Source organism: Stegodyphus dumicola, chromosome 7, assembly GCF_044657685.1.
Source record: "Stegodyphus dumicola isolate Sdum_Otavi_A_Nest chromosome 7, ASM4465768v1".
Lineage (NCBI taxonomy): Eukaryota > Metazoa > Arthropoda > Arachnida > Araneae > Eresidae > Stegodyphus > Stegodyphus dumicola.
This window is the reverse complement of record NC_140774.1, coordinates 153,383,970-153,402,862: the sequence shown is the minus strand read 5'-3', so window position 1 is coordinate 153,402,862 and position 18,893 is coordinate 153,383,970. Positions and strand designations below refer to the sequence as shown.

General features: G+C 30.0%; 1 protein-coding gene across 4 annotated transcripts in view; it reads right to left on the bottom strand.

Moving 5' to 3' along the window:
* The window catches only part of Cndp2 (Cytosolic non-specific dipeptidase 2), a 91,090-nt gene that overhangs the window by 14,914 nt on the left and 57,283 nt on the right, over positions 1–18,893 (bottom strand). For all 4 annotated transcript variants that reach the window (XR_004759922.2, XM_035371141.2, XM_035371142.2 and 1 more), the window contains 2 exons: positions 18,574–18,718; positions 12,781–12,880 (listed from right to left, as the gene is read on the bottom strand). Coding sequence is in view for 3 of the 4 variants with exons in the window: in XM_035371141.2 (XP_035227032.1) it covers positions 12,781–12,880; positions 18,574–18,718 (245 nt within the window). In the remaining variant the exon portion in view is untranslated. The remainder of the gene's footprint in view (positions 1–12,780; positions 12,881–18,573; positions 18,719–18,893) is intronic.

Here is an 18,893-nt window from a genome sequence, read left to right as displayed (position 1 = left end):
AAAATTTCTTTGCAAGTCTCAGTGGAGAGTATCGTGGAAAATGAAGGCAGTCGACTCAGAAGGAAAAAAAGAGCTCTCTGAAATATGCAGCCTGTTTTAAATTTAATTGTTCAGCCACCATCATTGAGATATCCAAATACGCAATATCGAAAACTGTAAAACCAGCATAGAACTATAACACCCCCATCCTATCAAAATCAAACATCCCCTAAAAAATGAAAATGTTTTAAGTAAATGTAATTTCTGAAAATACTTTAAGTTGCACTGAAAATTTTGGAAGTCTCTAAAATAGTGGTCTCCATACTACGGCCCGAGGGCCGAATCTGGCTCGCAAGCACTGATGATCTGGCCTGCTAGGGGTTTCTGTAAAATAATTTTATAAAATTTAAAGTAACAAATAACATACACATTAAGTATTTTATATAACAGCCAATCTAGAAATAGTACATTGTCTATCATGCACATTCTTTATAAAACATATTATAAGCATTAAACAACCATTTCTAAATTTACAATCAGTGAAGTACAGTAACAGTCTCTATAGAAAATCTCATGTGGACATACATGACTTCTTCACATGTCCTTTAAATTACACACATTTTTTGCTGCACTTCATTTAAACTTATTTCCTCAAATTTCATTTCAGATATATTTATCATTCTATCAATTCAGTTCTCACTTTGCAACGAGGCAAAAATACATAAAAAGACAAAACATCCACAAACAAAGCAAGAGTTTAAAACGTAAACAAATAACGGCTTCATTAGGCTTAGTAGCACTTAAACAACTTATAACTTATTAATGTTGATAATTCTACAAGTATTGCCCGCAGATTAACTTAAGTCATAAAAACATTAAACGGAATATAAGAACAACTTAACTCAGTCCATTTTAAAGCAAAAAATGCCCAATTTACAAACATATAAGAATAAAAAAAACTGATCTCACCGAGCTGGGTAACAGAGTGGGTCGGCTTGGGGATACAAGTGCTCAGCTTGGCGATACAAGTACTCATTATGCGTTTCTGATGCAGCCGATAGCAAACAAAAAGGGAGGTGCAGAACTACATGTTATAGCAGTCCCATATACAAAATTTAAACGTTTTGAGGCTACTCATTTTTGAGTTATGCGAGATACATACATACGTATGTACGTACCCACATCACAAAAAAAAATCTCTCCTGAATGCATTTTAAATCCATTTTGGAAAAAAAAAAAAAAAAAAAAGAGGAATTTTTTTATTTTGTTTGTACATACAGATATCACATACACAAAAGGAAAAAAATCATACAAATGGATTAGAGAGAGGTCAAAATAAATATTTTCATTGAAATATGATACCCTAAATTTTTTGCTATTATAATACGTTCTTTACTTCGTACAAGGAATTAAAAATTCTCATTGTACTTTTTAGAAGAATATTTCATGTGTTATCTTTCGTACTTTCATAGCAGTATTCTAGGTTGGCTCATTGAAATTATCAGCAGTGATTTTATTTAAAACTTAATTTTTGTTCAGCATATGTTGTAAGTTATTTTTATTTTGGAGATTTTTTTCCCCCGACAGAAAACTTGTCCAAAATATGAAATGCTTATTCACACCTGATCAAAATATAAACAAAATGCACTGATAAATTGTGACAACGGCTAGGTAAATCCATTGAAAAGAAAAGTTCATACTAAACTGAATCTCTAATATTCTAGGACAAAATTATATTTTTGCAAATGTTTAATACAGGGTTCTTACACATTTCTGCATACAAAAATTAAGCACTTTTAAGAACTTTTAAGGACCATTAACGAAAATAACTAAGGACCTATGAGCAAATGGGAACTGAATAAATTTAATTAAAAATATTATCTATGCCTGAATTTCAGTTTTGTAATACCAACCTAAAAATAAATAGATCCGTAAGTAGGATGCATTATTATTGAACATAACTTAATTAACATATTTATTAAAAAGTTTGTGAATAAAATAAAATTTATGAAATTTATGAAGTAGCAATTAATATGTTACACTTATAATAAATAGTCAGACATATTTGAAAGAAGATAAGTGACATTTTATATATGTTTTACTAAGAGTTAGCTTTATGTTGATATTTCTTTTAATATCTCATTTTGTCATATACTTGCTCAGTCTAGAGATTTAGTAAATAGCAGGTAGATTTTATGTCAAGCAGCATGACGAAATGAGAAGTAAAATGATAATCAGCATGATTCATAACAAGAGACTGGCTCACCGCTGCTGCTTGCCTAGAGAGAAACCTGCTGATCAGAACAAGCCTGAAAGGCCTGATGTAGGATGTTAAAAATGTGGGCCAGTGGTCAAAGACTATTTAATATTAATTAAAGCTGGCTCAGTAACTCTATTGTCAAAGCAAATTAAAATTCAGCAGCAATAATGTACAGACGAATAATTACAAATTATGAGAGCTGGCAGGGACTAACGCAGCGAGCAAATGGAGATCAGAAACACACTCTGTCTTAAACTCCAAAAACCTCAGTTTAAAAACTGACTAAGTGACTTGCATTCTGGTGAGAAAATAGAAATGAGAAATTATAGTAAAAGCTGAAATTACAAACAACTGGGTAATTTACATAATAATAACTGTACATATCTTTGAAGAGTAATTTTCTTTCTCTTTATGTAATCAGTTTCTTTCTTCAACACATTTCCTTTTCATTTTAGAATTTTTGGATTTAATTAAAGATTTCTGCTACTCTAAAAAAAAATGTATTTAGAATGTATATAAAAAGCTGCTAATTTTATTTCTTTAGTAATATGAAAATTCAAAAGAAATATGAAATATATATGGTAAGGGCCGGTTACAGAGCCAGTGTGGCAGAATTTTTAGAATTTAGAGGAGACATTGGAAGCAGAAATTAGAAAGGCACTAGGCAGCAGAATTTAGGATCCACAGAAATTGCATCAGGTGAGAAAATGTCTAGTGCCAGTCCAGTGTATGATGTATGAAGACATATTAGATGAATCTTTTAAATTATCAATATTTATTAATAAAAAAATTCTTTTCTATAATGCCTATCCCATGTGATAGATTAGTAGCTTTTTTTATATTTTCTGTGCTTGTGTCTAGTGAAAAGTAGAGAAAATAAAGGGAAGATACAAATGTTAAGAAAAAGATTTTAGTATCAGAAGTAAAACATTCAAATATTATGTTTTCATTGTTCTTCCAGACATTCTACAAAAAATAAGAAATTCATCGCAAACTTTTCTGCAAAATACATCCATTATGTGTTAATACCATGAAGACATTTTTTTTTATTTTGTTACATTTTTCTGGAATCTTCTAGAATCGTGGGTCTATTAATCTTGCCTTCAAATCCTTCTAAACCTTTTAAGCTGCAATGTCTAAAATCCTAAAGGAAACTTACTGATACCAATTCTGTAACAGCAAAAAGCCAGAAATATTTTGAAAAAGAAATATCCGGCGGAAAAAGTGTGCAATTAATTTTATAGAGAAAACTGATGCATATTCTGAGAATTCTGAATATTCTGAGACAATTACATAGGAAAAACTCTTACCATGAAAAAATTAACAGGACATTTCTAATTAATTACATAGCTATTTTGCTTTTGCTAGAACTGTTTCATAAATTGTGCTTTATAGCATTATACTTTGTTTATTTTTCAGATTCAAAATTTGTATAATAAGTGGCCAAAATGAAACTTTATATGACAGCGAAAAATAAAAATGTTTTATTTTAATGTTATTTTTTTAAATATAATTGCAATATATTACCTTATTTTAATGAAGTTTATCACTGCTACAATGTTTTAAAAAAATCGTCGAAAAATCCCCAGTCTCAGAATTAAAATTTTTCTATAGAAACCAAAATTAAAATTGCCAAAATGTTGATAAGTCAGCAAGTTTAGAACCATTTAATAAAAGAATTCTTCCCAAAAGTGAAAAGTTGTTTAAGAGTTCTTCATTAGAAAAAATCTGATGTGTACACCACATGACTTCCTTGTACAGAATATTAAATTATACGCATTTTTTCTTGCATTTTATTTAAACTTATTAGATTGAATTAAACCTACTTCGCCGACAGTGCATAAACCACAATAGAATAAATGCATTCTTTAAAATTAACTTTGTTTACCATAGCGAAACTCTGGCGCTAGGTTTACTTAACAGTATTATATTTCATTCATATTATAACTCTGAATGCACAAAATTTATATCATTTAAAGAATTATTTAATCGTTGCCACATGTTCTATTCAAATACAATAATAAAGCTAGAACTATGTATAAAAGAAATTAAGCAAACAAAACAAAAAAGAAACAGTTTTTCACAGACGATTGAGTATTTCTCATTCAATTAATTCAGTTCTCACTTTGCGACAAGGCAAAAATACATAAAAACTCAACATATCTGTGTTAAAAATTACGAAGTAAATCTTAAACGCTTATTTCCTCGAAAAAATTCCAGAAAGGATTAGGCATGATTTAAATAATAAATGAAGGCGTTATCTTTGTTGTTGCGAAGCTAAGTTTTTCTAGATTGGCAACAAATCCACTAGTCTCCTGTTTCAAGTGTAAACATCAATGGCCGCCATTAAAATAGGCTTAGCGGCACTTAAACAATTTTAAAATTGTTGATAATTCTAAAAATATTACATACAGATTTACTAAAGGCATAAAACCCTTAACCGGAAGATAAAAACAACATAATTCAATCATTTTTAAAGCAAAAAATGTACAATTTACAAACATATAAGAGTAAAGAAACTGAGATCACTGAGCCAGGTAACAGAGTGGATATATTTATAAATATATTTATATACGTTTGGCGCGGCCGACTGAAACCAAAATACGAGGTGCATATCTACATGTTATATATACAAAATTTCAACGTTCTGAGGCTACTCATTTTTTAGTTATGCGAGATACGTATGTACGCACGAACGTACGTACGTTCGTACAAACGCCACGAAATATTGTCTTCAGAATTCATTTTAAAGCAGTTTTTTAGTTTTTTTGGAGGTAAAGAGTCTTTTATTCCGTCCTTACTTACAGATATCACGCAAAATCATTGTTAAATTGCATTCGAAAGCGGTCAAAGTGGATATTTTCGTTGAAATATGCTGCCTGAAGCTTTTCGCGATTACAATACTTCCTTTTTACTTCGTACAAGGAAGTAAAAATTAAATAATTTCGAAATGCTTATGTTTCACTTCTTGCTCAGAAACTCAAGTACCCTACCATTTACATTAGAAATAGGAACAAATTATAAGCCATGAACCCATTCAAAAGATAACCATATTTGTCAGTAAATCGCCAAAAATATTCCTCCAGAATGCTAATTCGTGTTCAAAATAGCAGTCATAAAAACAGAAATTTCACATGATTAAAATTAAGGACCTTCTGCCAATTTTGGCCGAAATTAAGGACTTTTAAGAACTCTTGTGGACTTTGTGAGCCCTGTAAAAATAGCTTTAAAAAATTTATGTTAGGTGAAACTGCATGAAAGTCTAAAAAACAAGGCTGTTTGTAAGATATTTGCATACATTCAATCGCAGAAATTTCTCTGCCTCGTTAAAAAAAGTGTATGCTGTTCATCATAATTGCATCGCCATGGTATGATGAATTAACTGGAAATTGGCCCTCGAAGATTCGCGAAAGAGCCAATATAGCCCCTGGACTAAAATGTTTGGAGACCCCCTGCTCTAAAATAAAACTTCAAGAAAGCTATTGTCTTTATCTTAAGTCTTCCTGTCACTAAATTAGTTAAACTGTTATGGAAAATTGGTAAAGTGAGTAAAAATGTGATATTTTATATTGTAACTTCTCATTTAAATAATTTATTATTGTCTTCATCTGATGTTTCTTTGTTTAAACTGCAACTAAGTTTACTAATTATGAGGTGTATAATTTAAAAGGATTATAAGTGTGCAATTAAATAATTTTTTTAAGAATAATTTCTTACATTTATGTGAAAACATTACTATTTTAATAATATTGAAAATACTGAGTGTGAAAATTCTTGTATAACTAGCCAGTTAAAAGAATCATTAAATAATTATAGTCATACATTTGCAAAAAGTAAATATGAATCTGCTTATATACATGTTACACATGGGGGAAACCTTGAAAACACCAATGCAGCCAGCTCGTTCACGGGATACCACTCAGCTGCTGGTGGCCCCTCCTGAAGATAATGATGAAATCAAAAAGCAGCTAGAAGAATTATAACATATAGATATCATAAAACAATCATCTAGTCCTTACGTAACCCTGGTCAATTCAGCTTACTGGAGAGAGATGAAAATGCAAAAACTAGATTATGCACTGATTATAAGAAACTTAACCAAATTATGAAAACAGATTACAAACCCATACTTAGAAAAGATGCAGCACTAAGCCAAGTAATGCAGCATTTCATTATTGGCATATACAGTTAAATGAAAACGAATTCAACAGCTTTTTTTGGGGGAGGGGGAAGGGATGGAAAATTTCCCCAGCTGTTTTTCAAAGAGCTCTCAGACAAATTTATATAAATATCAAATTCAATTTGCTCTAAATTATTACGATGACATAGCAGTATTCTCCCAAAATTCTGAAGTTACAGCATCTTAAAATAGTATTTGATATATGTGAAAAATAAAATATAAAATTAAAACACTTTGCTAAAGAAAAAATAAAAATTGCTAGGCTATGAAGTTTAAGCAAGGATTTCAAGAACTCTGAACTTTTACAACTATTTCTTGCAAAATTTAGGATACTTTTATGATATTTTGAGAAAAATGGAACTTGCAAACTTTTAAAATTGGACTGAAAATTTCAATATAACTTTAAAATTTGCATTTACATTAAAAAATGATATATGCAAAATTTTGTCCTTTAAAAAATTATTTAAATCAAAATTTTACAATGTTTTCCAAAATTATATTTATCTTCACTTGCTGCTTTTTTCTAAAAGGGTTTTTCTATTGCTAAGCCTTTTTCTTTTTGAAGGGGGGATATGCAAGTTATGAAAGTCGGTAAATCAAAAGTATTACAGTACAAAGTCTGTAATCCGGATGTCCATTATCCGGAATGATCTATAATCCGAACCTCAAAGCCACAAACTTACGCATGCGCGTTCAATGCGCATGTCCGCTGCACATGAGTGTAAAGCCAGTAAAGCGTTTACAAATGAGTGCTTCCGATAGTACAGGTGACAGAGAGGTTATTGAAAATGAAAAAATTTCGATTGACAAGTTAGTCAGTATTCTCGACACAGCAATTACATTATTTGAACAGTGGAACTTTGTAACTGAAGAAGAAATTATGTTTGCTTATAGAAGAGAGAATTAAAGAGAAAGTATTAGCACAAAAAACGAAGCAACTTAAACAACTTACATTGAAAGAAATGTTTAATAAAGTAAACAAATAAATGTTAAGCTTTTTTTTGTAAATTTTGATACCTTTTAGATCATAATTGCTCTTCTTTCATAAATTATGGTTTCATATTTTTAATTGTATGATTTCTGCATGCCATCTTACCAGATTTAAACTGATGATCTATAATCCGGAAAAAACCCTTAATCCGGAATTGCCGAAGTCCCAACGAGTCCAGATTACAGACTTTGTAGTGTACTTAAATTAGCAATAGCCCCATAATTCCTCATTTTAATTAATGTATTTTCCCTTTCTGTTATAAATTGTTTATCATAAATTTTTCTGAACTGTGTCTTACCAAATTAATCTGTTTCATGTTTGCTTAAGTAATGCAATGTGGATAACTCTTAATACAACCAGATTAAACTATTGTCTATAAATATGGTTTCTATTAGTGCAAAGCCGTTTTTCCTACTTCAACTTGCTACTAGCCTTGCATAATTTGCTGCTCCATTTTGTTCTTTATTTAAAAATATGTAAGCTGTACAGAATTATGGGGTGCATATTGCACACATATTGATGACGAGTAGAGAAGAATACATGTACAAGAAATAAGTTGCCAAAAAATAAAATTATGTGTAGAAATTATTGCCATATCTGTCTTCAAGTGTTACCCTTCTAACTATGAAGTAAAACCTCTCCAAAATATTACAATGGAAAGAACCATCACCAGTCCATTTTAGCTATTATCAATTCATCAAATTACACACACACAAATACAACCACCAAAATTTATTAATTTATATATTAAAAAGGCAGGCATTAACTTTGCTTTATAATTTTTTGGCTCTTTTTGGTATGATAACATTACCTTAAACCTTAGCTGGAAGGTAATGGAGGATATAGAAGAGTAAAGGAATTATCTTGTAAATTTTTATTGTAAATAAATTTGTAAATATGTATATTTAATCAATACTGGCTTCTTTCCTTTTATTAATAAAGGGCCAACTCTTTTCAAAAGTCTCAATTATAGCCCGAATTGAGTGAAGATTTTAATCTTCTTCTATTTTTCCATACTTTAGCCAGTATTTAGCTAAGTTTTGATATACCAGTTGAAATCAAGTTCATTAAACTTTCAATATTTTCTTTCATTAAATATAACTTTTAATTAACTTTTTAAAGGAATTTTTGGGAGATTTCGGGAATTTTTTAGAGGTTTTTTAAGGAATTCATTTTAAAAAATTTTTTACTTGAAAAATTTTGGGAAATTTTTTTAAGAATTTTTTTAAGACATTTTAAATTTTACTTTAAAACTTATTTAAAAAATTTTAAAACATTTCAGTTTTACTTTATTATTTTTTCATTATTTGCAATTTCCACAATTTTTTTTTTCTCTTAACGTTATTATTTGCAATATGTACACAATTTTGCAACTGAACACACATTTCACATTGCAAACAGTTTACATTTATTAATTCACAATAACCACTTAACTCTACCTTACTTTAATTAGTACTCTTTTTATGATATTTGCAAAGCAAACTTACATCTCTTGATTGGCTCAGCTACTTAACTCCCTACCATAAATAATTGATCAGTTAAAATTAAAACTTGAATTACATACTTTTAGGATATTTGATTTTTTTCTAGATTTATATTTAGATATTTTAATATTAAAGTTTGCAAAAAATTTTTAATATAACAAAGCTTGGCACTCAACTTTACTTACATAAGCGCTATCTATATAATTTGAAGAACACACTTACATCACTTTGAAAATATTTTTGCAGACCCCAACGCTAATATAGTAGGTAAGTTAGAATTAAAACTTACTATTTACTTGCTTTAAGTATTTTTTTTTATACTTTTTATGTAGTATTTAAGTATTTTCTAGATATGAAATTACATTTTAAGTGTATATATATATATTTTTTAAATTATGAATTAGTTCTTTTTGTTTCTTATTGGTTTATATAAATTATGTCTAGTTCTTTTTTAGTTTCTTTTTATTGATATGCATATTCGTGTCGGGGAAGTTTCTGTAGACAAGGATTTCTAAAATGCATTGGTTTCTAAATTAATTTTTCTGAAAAATTAATATTTAAAAAAATTTAATTTTTTAAAAAGGCTTAATTTAATACTTTACTTTACGTTGCTTATTTCTCAAAAAACTTCATTGGTATTTACCTTTTAGAACTTTAATTTTTAATTGCTAATTTCTAAAGGTACCACTTTATTGGTATTTCTTTTTGGACATTCTTCACTCTTTACTTTTGGTTTTGACTTTTACCCTTGCCTGCACGAATGACGAAACACAAATTGAATGATTGGAGAGTTAGGTTTGAAGGCAACTTCCCCTTGATAAGTCTGTCTCCTGCCTGCTCAACAGTCATTCACTTATGCATCTAAAAAAATTCTTTTTAGATTATTTTAATTTGCTAAATTGGTGAATTTATTTTCATGGTTTGATTTTGCACTTGATTTGCTTATGCTATCTGAATTTAAATGATATTGTACATTAGTTTGAATATTAAATCTTTTATATGTTTGCACATTTTTTAATTATTTTAACTTTTCTTCTTTACGTATATACATGTTTGTTACAATTTAAATGTGTTTAAATTTATATATATATGTAATGATTTTAAAATGCTTAGATGAAAGCAGTGGACCTCTCAACAGCTTACGATACTGCGTAGATGACCGAGAAGACTGTAGTGGCTTGAAGGTAGCAGAGTGGAAAACATGATGAGGCAATTTAGCATAACATATCTTGAAAAATCACAATCTTTATTTTTTCCATGCATATCAAATAATCCTTTTTCAGACAAGATATTTCTTAATAATATTTGAATAGAATAACTCCCATTTTGAAGTACGACGTCATCTTAAGCAAGTAAGCGGCAGCAGCATGGATGAAAAGCGTCTTACCAGCAGAAGAGCTAACGCGGAAAAGGGCAGAGTATCATAAAGCTTCAGAGGAAGAGGGGTGGGAGTCGGAAAAGTTTCAGTTCACAGTTCTGGTTTACAATTAATTTGATTGGACAAGAGGCATCTGCATTAAAACATTACATAAGATAGAAAAGTCTGGCACCTATGAGAAGAGATGAATTTAGGGGCAGATTACCAGATTTAGAATGTTAATTTTGAGGTCGTCAATTATTTTTTTGAAACAGCTATCATATTTTGTTATATCTTACATATCCCCCCTTCAAAAGAAAGGTTGTGTGAGCAGAGTGGATGAAAAAGCATTAAAGCAGCAAAATGTTAAAAGTTATAATTGTGAAAATACAAAACATATTTACTTTTTTTTTAAACAAAAAATTATTGCCATAAAAACTTTGACCGATATTTTGACATTTCACTGAAAGTCATAAAATTTTGAATTGAATTATTATTATGACTGTATTATTTTTAAACAATAGCATATTTTAGAGTTCTGAGGTAAGAATGTCAATGAAATTTTGTAAAGTTCTTGAAAGTTCCACACAGTAAAAGTTCAAATATTTACACAAAGTAAATACTCAAATAAAAGTGTTTCCAATTTTTGTTGATGAAAATATTTCTATTATAATACAATTTAAGATGCCAACTTTCATGTTATTTAATTATGTTTTTTAGGGAAGGTATTTTAAAATATAAAAATTTTGTAAAACATCATTCATAAACACAATTTCAAATTTTTCACTATTATTAAGACATTTAAAATTTACTTATTCTTTACAAAACTTGAAGACTCCACAACTTTATCTAAATACTAGCATTTCCATCATATTGGTTTATCAGTTGAGCAAACTCGTGTTTAATATTCTTCACCAGTGGCCAAAAGATTTGCCAAATTAGCAGTTACTGTAGAAAAGGCCTCCGTTCCTTCTGTACAGGCAACTGGCCTTTTTCGAACTGCTGTCATTCCATATGAATATTAAAAACACACTCCATTTTATGAAAAAATAAAAATACTTAGATAAAAAAAATATACTTTTTCATAAGGTGAGAGCCTTCAACGTTTATCATAAAAACATTAAAGAAATTCCTAGAATTTAAAATTTTCAAACAATAATTTCATTTTTCAAATACAGTAAAAATTAAAATATATAAATTCAAAGAAATTTAAACATTAGCACAAAAATCTTATTCATATTAGGAACCTTCCCTAAGTCAAACCCTCAAATTCTTTACTTAATTTTTATCAAATTCAATAATTTTTATTTTCCAATTCAGAAATGCAAAACTACATTTTAAATAAATGATAAAATTTTAAAATTATTAACTTTGATCTCAATATGATTTAAGCAAAATATTACCATTAACAAATCATAAAACAACACAGCTACTTATAAATGCAAAATTACTTATAATGCAAAGTCATTCAAAAACAGAACTTACTCCACTTGGAACTTAATACCCACTTCACTATCATATTTGATGACGTATGATAATATAGCATTCTTAGAATATGAACAATTTTCTAAATAAAGCACTGAACATGCAAGAGAGCACAAAATACAATTTAGTATTTCTTATTTCACTAATGAGGTTGATGACCTTCAAAGCACTTTGGATGTTTAATTTTGTTTTTACGTAATGATTAGAAATGAATAAACATTGTAAATATTCGAAGCGAGTGACAACCAGTAATGATATTTCACTTTGTTGGAGGCACTGACCTTGATTCGAAATACTTTTCACTTTTGAACTCACAAATACTCGATGATTTCAAAGCCCTTTTAAAATATGCCGTTAAATCACACACTGGAAACGAAGTTGATGATTCACTGGTAGTTTGAGGCAGCAGAGTTCGAAATCCATTCGGGAAAACTTGCACCAGGTTAATCCTGTCGACTTGTTATATATATATAGATTCTCTAGCAATCCTTAATTATTTTTATTTCTTAGGGTAGTCGGGTGAGGTTAAAATAAGAACTTTAAATCACAATTTCCCTACCTTCAATTTTTAAAAATACATATCAAAGTGTTGCTACATATATCAATTTCCATAAGAAGGAAGGTTTCTCAATAACAAAGATGCAGATTTTATTGTTAATGGTGATTTTGTAGAAAAGCTTACTATAAAAGCCATTAATTAAAAGTTTGCCTAATTTAACCCTCTGAGCAGCTAGGGTTTTTGCTAAGAAAGCACAAATTTCCCAAAACTACTTTGAGAACAAATTATTTTTTTGATTTTAATGCAAAAACTTTGCTGGTATTTCATACCTGGATTTGTGTACTTTTCATATATTGCTTGCCTTAATTTCTTTGACATATTTTAACATGCACATATATATACGTTCTTACAGATATCACAAAAAATATTCTATGCCATATGTATATAATAAAGGGTTAAAAATATACTAAAAACACAAAAAATAATCAGAGAAATGCAAAAGCAAGAATAAATAAGTCAGTAAACAGGATGAAATTAAAATTTACCATGTAAGGATACACTAGGATAACGCCATCTTCTCATAAGAATTTTCTTTGCATCTGAGCGTACTAATTTGTTGCAGCCAATATCACATCTAAATTCTTCCTAAAAAGGATTCAAACAAAAACATAAATAAATATGACATTTAATTTACAAAAATCTAGACTTACATGTGAAATACAATTAACTTATAATAAAGTAATAAATTTAAAATCTGTTTAATATACAAACCTAGATAACATTTCTTAAATATCAAAATGCAAAAATTTAGAAATTTCTAACTTCAGGCATTTATATAAATTAGCAGTTCTAGCTGTCAGAAAAAGATACAAAAAAATTTTTTTAGGGGGGGAGGACAAGGAACTATACACAGCATTCTGCATAATACTCTATATTTTTAATTAATGGATTTTAAAAATGCACAAAAATAATTATATCTCTTGCCAAATTCATTTTAACAAAGCACAATTTATATCAGTGAATTAAAAAAAAAAAAAAAAAAAGTGAATTGAAGGCTCAGGTGCTGGGCACTTCAGCAGGCTCCTAGGCTGGGACAGCCACATCCTGTGAGGAATTCATTGTAAATAGGCATTAAATAGGCATATCTTTCCTGGCACAACATATTGGAGAATATAATTGAGGAAGAATGAAATTTCCTCAAGAGAATTCAATGGTCGTTGTATCATGGCATAGGTAAAGATAAGCAATTCCGAACGATAGTCAATTCATGAGCTTTGCTTATATACAAATCGTACAGTCAGAACGTCTATCAAGAGAGATAAGCGTAACAGTTACTGCTTCGACATCCGGCGCTCAAATGAGTGAGAAACAAGTAGCAGGGCAGGTCCATGCCTGGATGGGAGAAGCTACTGGTCATCTGATCCAATGGGTGTCCTGGAAAGAGAGTGCATTTTCTTGCTCGACAGGCATTGGTGGAGCAAATTTTAAAGTTTAAACTTGGTTGAAATCCTGAGTACATTTATTTGACATAATAATAAGAAAGTTATCAAGTTACAATACAATAATGACAAGTAAAGGGATCCTGGACTGAAATAAGTTGGCCTAATTGTAATGCGTTCTGAAATAAGTATTAAAATGAGATATTTTGTAACATACAAGGTGTTGGTGTAACGAATTAGTGATTCATATTCTGAAAGACAGATGGCGACACATGAGTGTGTGCTTTTAAGGGTTGCATATGAAAGGTGAAGATTTGCAAACGTAAAACAAATATAGAAATACAGAAAAGCAGTACTTAAAACAGTTGATAAAATTAAATTAAGTGCCGGAGAACTGCTCCGGGTCTTTTTTTGTTTGCTTCGCTGGTATAATCATAATTTAATCTTGGGATAGAGCTGTTGTTGATCTTTTCGATGTTGTTGAAGAATTTCCGTGCTATTTTTGCTATGTGTATACTAATGCTTTCAATATTTAACTCGTTCTGAATAGCCTCGTTCCTGAAAAACCAAGGACTATTGGATATAATCCTCAGCATAACATTTTGGCTTTGCTGAATTTTCAGCATGTGAGTTTTACACACATAACCCCAGACTGGGCAGGCATAGGTGATAATAGGTCGCAGCATGGATCTATATACATGAAGTTTGTTTTGGATAGATAAAACAGAGTTTCGGGCAATTATGGGGTTGAAGTGAATTGAAGTGGCAGATTAAATAAGCATCCCTTCCCTTAGACAGATAGCTCATAAGAGCTATTTGTCTAAGGGGAGGGATGCTTTTGTGAAATACTTTTTTTTAAACAGAAACTGGTTCCTATTCATTTTACGCTTTGGGAAAACCACGAAGAACAATAATGTAAACAACTATTATAGTATATGACAACTGTCATATCCTTTACGTGGCAACATGAGATTTATATTAATTGTTTACAAAACAAGCATATTCTTCTACATTAAGCATTTATTATGATTCATATATTTCACTACTGCAATACTTCTACATGATAACAGTATGATTTTTGGTACAAGATCGGTTTTAATAAACTGAATAAACATTACATTTTAACTAAATAATTAAAAATCTACTAACATTTGTTCTATCCACAGGGGCACCTTATTGTCAAATGGCCAAGTGCAGATGCAACACACATGCATATTTAGAACAAAACAGATGTGGTTGCAACAAATTAGAATCTTCTGTATTCAAAACATCAAGTTAACAGTGGATGTTTAGCACTAAATTTAATAATAAATTCTGATGCTCAGACAAAAAATAAAGAGCTTTCCATCAAGTATGAGAAAGGAATTGTGAAAGGCTCCATGAAAAAATCTTAGCTTTCTGCAAAGAGCAGAAGTCGGATCTATGAATGGACCAAAAATGGTGATTAGAGTACAATAAGACGAGAGAAATACCAAGAAGCGCAAGTGTGGATCAGGTTGCCAACCATTATTTCCTGAATTGGAACATACCATTTCTGAATGAATTTCTGTCAGAACAGCAAGGTGTTTGTTGTTTGGCAGGGGTAATATTCAATCATTTGCCTTGCAGTGGCACCACAGCTAGACATATTGCCAGATAAATTCAAAGCATCGCAACAGTGGTTGGATGGCTTCCTTCAGCAATATAAACTGTCTCTAAGAAGATTGACAACACTGTTCAAACTGGAAGATAGTGAAGTAATTAAGCGTGCACTTGCATTCAAGAGTTTTGTTGATACATCGACTTTTGTAAAAACCAATCTCAAAATGACTGCTATGGATGAAACTGCAGTGTTTATGAGTCAATGGTCTCAAACTACAATCGATAAGAAGGGAGCCTCTGTGATACACATTCCTTTCACTGGTTATGAAAGTGCACACATTACACGCATCTTGGCAAATTGAGCTAGATGGAAAGTATGATTTTTTCCCTCTAATTGTCTCTAACGACAAGAAAGAGGAAATCAAACGTGCTTAAGATATTTATCTTCTTGAGACTGAAAAAGATTGATGCACACAAGCAGCAATAAGAAGAAAGTCGGTCAATGTTTTTCTACCACTTGCTGAGGCAGCCAAAGAGGTATGCTAGTGTGGGATTCTAACAGCACTCACTGCACTAAAACCATGAACTTCCTTGCGGAAAGAAGAATTGATCAAATAGTGACTCCCTCAGAAATGGCTGCATATCTCCAGACTCTTGATATTGCAATAACCAGTTATGCATTGAAAATAGAATGCATGGAAATCAACAAGAAGACTTTGTGAAGCCTAAGCTACAAGAAACTAATATTTGGGAGAAGAATGCATGGAATAAAATAACACACAGGTGTGTTGCCAATTGCCTTAAAGGTAATTAAAATTGCAAAAAATTCAGGCCAGAAATCATGATTTGGAGCTTTATGATGATGTTCCAGAAAAAGACAACATCGCTGTATTAGAATAAATTATTTTGTTCATTTCTGAATGCGTCTTGAATATGAATAAATATATTCCTTGAACCTGAAAAAATTTGTTTCTTGAACATTAACAAATGTTAATTATTTCACATAAAAAAATAAGACATCTCCTGAAAAAAAGCCTTAGCATGGCTTTTGCAGCAAATACTAATATGATGTATCAGGGAAACACATCATCATGAAGTTTTTATTTTTAACACCTTTTCTTAATATTTTTTAGTCAAGAGGCCTGCTCTAGCTGTTACTTTAACTATGCTAGTTTAATCCAAAATCTGGATGCTCAATTTAACATAGCAAACTAAGACTTTACAACTAAAAACATTTTAGGACAGTGTAAAAATTTCTATCTCTTTTATTTTGTCTTTGACAAGACTGTGATAAAAGCATTTTTCATTTCTCAATTTTTAAATTGCTTATTTACTTTTAAATATACACTTAGAAGACTGTACTTATATTCTACCAAATGAGACTCCAAACCATAATGAATGCATTCATTTTTCATATTTCTGTTTTGAAATCTCCTTTCAAAAATACAGAGTGGTCATAAAAAAACTTCTAAGATATATGAAGCCTTAGTGACCTATCCATTTACTAACCGAAATGAAATTTCAGATATTTTTATTTGGCGTATGCACTAGAGAGTGTGATGATTTAAGGCAGGGATAGATCTCACAGTATGGTTAGTGAAAACATTTTGAAATTTTCAAATAGCAACACCCACAATTTTTCTGCACAAATAGATCAACACATTAAAAAACCATAACGGCGTTGGAAGGATACATGTATGACGAAAATTACCAACATAAAACATTTGCAAAGAAAAGCATTGTAAAGGACCAATGACAACACAAGACAGGAGAGAGAGAAATAAAAACTTTTATTGGAATTAAGCTTGCAGAAGATTGGTGACAACAATGACAAATGTAACGTCGCAAGAGGAATCTTTATAACTTCACATTTAATGGCATCTTTCAATTCTGATAAATCTTATGGATTTCATATGTACACTTCAGATTTCAGACAACCCAGAACCAATAATCCATCAGAGTGTGGTTGGGACAGCAAGGTGGCCATGAAACTCTGATGTTACAAGAGATGACTCTAACTTGAAATGTTGTACACATTGAAAACTTGCAATTCCAATAAAAGTTTTATTCCCTCTCTAATGTTATCATCGGTTCTTTAAATGCTCTTTGCAAATGTTTTACATTGGCAGTTTTTGTCACACGTGCGTGGTTCCAATGCCATTTATAGTTTTTCTATCACTGATTTGTGAAGAAAAAAATTTGTGTTGCCCTTGAAAATTTTTCAATGTAAACATAACAATGAGAACTCTATTGTTTTAAATCATCACAATCCTGAGTGTATACCCTCAAATAACATTATCTGAAATGTAATTTCAATTGGTTGAGCGACTAGCTGCTACGAGTTCATATATCGTGGAAGTTTATTTTAAGACCACCCTGCACATTGAACAGTTTCAGTTATGTTCTAACAGGTCTAGTGATAATTTGTAAAATGTGTTGCATAACAGACTGATTTTAGTTAGCATTCCTGACTAATAAAGCACATAGACAAATGCATCTAACAAAAATATACTATTACTTATCTTTTCTTTTTTCTTGTAAGTGCAAGATACATAATCAAACATGTCAGTATTGTTACTTCAAAACATGACAAATACAGCATATGAAAATGCAAAACCTATAGCATCGCTTTTCATATTTTTATGAAGTAACTCTAATATAAATATATTTCCATCTTTTCTAAAATAATTTTTAAAAATCTGAAAAGGTAATGACTGCCCAATAAGGTTCTTTTAAAGTTTAATGTTTTTATCAATAGAGATTAATGATAGACATCATTACAGATAGAACAGAAACATCTATTTGATAGAATATCAACTACATCTTCCGGATAGACATCTATTTGAGAGAACAGAAAAACATTTTATAAGATATTAGACGAATATGAATTTAGACTACGAGGGAACATTTTATATCTTCTATGTATTTAAAACGTTAAGAAATACGTAATGTAATTATATAAAAATATTTAATGTTTTTAATTAGAAAATATCATGAATTAAAATGTATTTTAATTTAAATCAATCACATTAAAAAAGTAAAAAATAATATTCTTAAGAACTGCATCTATTGCTTTTAAATAGTTAAGTTTATTACTTAATAACAGCCTAAATATGAACAAATAATATCTAATATTTTTCTGAATGGCAATGGACTCGAATAAAAAAATGCAATCAAGTGAAACAACACAAAAATTGCGTTTCAATTCTAATAGTCCATTTGAGCTAATAAACAAAATACATGTTAAATCTAACTAATATGCACTTATTTTTATGTATTCGAAATTATAATTTTTTTAACCCATAAATATATTCATACCGGATTAAAGTCAATGCTCTCATATAATTTTTCTTCTTCTGGGGTGACAGGAGCAACATCATCCATTATACCAGGAATCAATATATTGCCTCTTGCATCAATTAACGAGTTCATTAATGCAATCACATCAGCCACAGCTTCATGCCTGATTTGAGAGAGAATGGAAATATCAATGATATGTAATATATTCACAAATATACACACAATGAAATCTTGACAGCTTAAAGTTCACGAGATGAAGAAACAGCTTAGAATAATTTAGGAAGGGAGCTGTGAGCCTTTAATTTAATGAAAATTATTATTAATTAGAATTAAAATTA